At 30.6% G+C, this 2,857-nt stretch overlaps 1 protein-coding gene and 1 long non-coding RNA gene across 8 annotated transcripts in view; one reads left to right on the top strand and one right to left on the bottom strand.

Annotated features, from left to right (window-relative positions):
- LOC106687304 (solute carrier family 2, facilitated glucose transporter member 6) overlaps positions 1-2,857 on the top strand; it is a 145,199-nt gene that overhangs the window by 82,405 nt on the left and 59,937 nt on the right. The window contains exon 1 of one of the 7 annotated variants that reach the window (XM_067048705.1): positions 1,978-2,463. The exons of 5 other annotated variants lie outside the window; for them this stretch is intronic. In XM_067048705.1, the coding sequence (XP_066904806.1) occupies positions 2,406-2,463 (58 nt within the window). In that variant the 5' untranslated portion in view covers positions 1,978-2,405. Of the gene's footprint in view, positions 1-1,977; positions 2,464-2,857 lie in introns of those variants that run through there. One more of the 7 variants, XM_014431137.2, reaches the window with a different exon arrangement.
- The window catches only part of LOC136796082 (uncharacterized), a 46,461-nt gene that overhangs the window by 38,733 nt on the left and 4,871 nt on the right, over positions 1-2,857 (bottom strand). The window lies entirely within an intron of this gene.

Below are 2,857 nucleotides of genomic sequence, written 5' to 3'. Positions count from 1 at the left end.
ATTAGGCACTTATTTTGTTAATTAATTGGGCCTAGAGAATGAGGACGAATATAAATAAACTACGTCAATATCATTTGCACAGTCTATTAAACAAATGGAGGACCTTGTAGATATCAACAACATGGTTGCCACCTTCTTTGAAAAAAATACTTGATAAAAAAAATGTTCAGGGTGAGGGGGAGAAATGGGAAGATAAATTTAATAATTCATATATGGTTGTGTAAAAAATAACTCATAGGAAAATATAAACTGTATAATCATTCAAAAAGAATTTTGGTGTTAGGTATTGATACAAAACCAAAGGCTTTTAAACATTTTTAAGGAACTGAATATATTTGTTGCCCCAAATTGCACAACTATCAAGAAAACACTATAAAAACGTAAAAAAAAGACCTTTCCTTTCATTACAATTATTATTATAAATCTAATAGAACAACTAAAAACTACGAAATTTGACTCTCTAAGCACTGTTGAGATAAATTGTTTTATTGTGTTTTGTCTATTGTTATATTCATTGAAAGATTTGTGCGTGTTGTCTAAAGTTTTTTATTATTCGGTTGACACTGGCAACACTGCTGATTGTAACCTATCTTCCCGCTACGGACTATGTCGTTTAACCAAGCTCTTGCTCTCATGGGGTTTTGTTATGTGTTTATATGTAATGAGCCTTTTTATAATTATATTCAAATTTTATCGACTCTGCTAGTTTTTATTTAACCCATTTACTTCAATGAGCACATCAAAATCTTTGATAGCATTTCATATAATGTATAGGGACAATCTCCGATATTAATCCGATATCCGGCCTCAAGGGTGACAAGCACACTTGAATAGTCTCAGCCTTAACTAACTGACTTATTGGACTAATTCAAAATGACTGGTGAGCTTCGTCACCAGAATACTAATTTTCATCTTTTTTATGTTTTAAAAAAACCTAAAAACCTTTAGTGCTACTGTTTAATCTCGGTAATTCGAACTAGCGTAAAAAAAAAAAAAAAACCTATGTGTAAAGAACATTTTTAACTTCCCGATCTGTCGGTAACTTATTGTAATTAACGTGAAAATCAAAAGTGGGAATTTTTCCAGCATCATGTAATTCCTATGTAGGTGTTTTAGAAATAATTAATATCTATTGTATAAATCATTTGATTTTATAAAAATAATTTAATTAATAGTAGAAATATATATAATTCAAATTTTGTTGGTAACACCATTTTTTTTTTCACGTTTTAAATAAATTCATAGAAAGACTATTTTTTTATTTGTATTTATATATTTTTTCAGTTATAAATGAACGATCTTACAGTTTTAACAAATTAAATCGTCGCTTAGCTGGTGATGTAAAAGAAAACATTTTTTTTTTAAATTATTAATTTTTTAAAACTTTAAACTGTCAATTTTCCAATAAAAGTAAATACATAAAAATAGTTTATGTACATTCATATTGTTGAACTTTTTACTCTATTTTTCCTAATACTTTCTGTAATCGGAACACCACCCCCTCTCCCTGCACCAATTAGTTCGGATTATCAAGATTACACTGTACTTTCTTATTCCTCCTCGTATATCTATCCCACTTACCATGGGGCTTGGCGGGAAAAACATTTAGGAAATCCTAAGGCATGAAAAACTATTATACCAGTGGAAAATGGGACTACAAGTAAAAAACACGGGACTTGTTCCGAGAAATACAGGACGGGTGGCAACCCTGATTGACAAGTGGCTTCTTCTGACAGCCAGATTCTTGCCGCGTTGCCAGTTACAACTAAAAATATCCTATTTTTTTCTGCTGGTGTGCGATTTACAAGTTAAAATTCTGATGGAAGAGGGAAGTGAAAATACTGGCGATAGACCTAAATAATTGATAATAGATTATTTAATTGAATTCAATGATCTTAATAGTTGAGGAGCGGAAATCCTCGTGGGCCGAAATATGATTTAGAAAGTGGAATATATTTGCGGCAAAACTATGTACCTGTAATGAGTAAGCTATAACTTGTGACAACAAGGAGAGAGAAATGCTGTTTATTAACTAATTATAATTATTATTATATGGGTCTCAGAATCAATAAGTCTTATAGAAGATAATGATTGCATAGCTCTTGAGATAACGGGAAAATCCCGGGGAAAACTTAGAACTTGATGACACAGACAATCCATAAATTTGAAGTGACTTATATACAAACATTCTGTAGAGAGGTGCTATTCTTACATACAATCGATACCCGTCTTGTCTTCCTTTGTTACGAATTGTGTAATCATCGGAGTGAAATTGAAAATGCTAATAATCTCAAAGCAATCATAAACATATGACAGGCAATCTACCTGCAGATGGTGCTACGAGAGCGCCGACATAGCCGAATATTATCTTATCATTCGGTAAGGACTAGTTCACTAGTATTGAGATGTCCGACGAAGCATATCGTAGGTTCAAGACTTGGCAAATATGTACTACACTCGCAGGTAATGTCAAAGTGTTATAGAAAATAAATTCAGATATTTTAAAACTAGTGTTGGATTACATTAAAAAAATAATAATAAATATATTTAAGAAAATAACAGCAGAACTAAAATGTACATTATATCATGCGTAAATTGATTGCATAAACTATACCTACTACCTAGCAATTGATCACTAGCTATTTTGCAATTTAGAATTTTAAATTTTATAACTGATTCTATAGCTTTGAAAAAAATATTTTCTGAATGCTACAATCTCTAGTGTGTGTTGAGTTAATTAATTTTTTAATCTACTTATTTATTTATTTTTACCAATGTATTCATTCATTTTAAATAGAAAAAGTTCTTCTAAATCGACGGCCATGTTTGCCCATATTTATATTCTGAAAAATATTAA

Source organism: Halyomorpha halys, unplaced genomic scaffold (genome assembly GCF_000696795.3).
Source record: "Halyomorpha halys isolate HHAL.00 unplaced genomic scaffold, Hhal_1.1 Scaffold38.1, whole genome shotgun sequence".
In the NCBI taxonomy this organism is placed as follows: Eukaryota; Metazoa; Arthropoda; class Insecta; order Hemiptera; family Pentatomidae; genus Halyomorpha; species Halyomorpha halys.
This window is presented reverse-complemented; position numbering and strand designations above follow the sequence as displayed.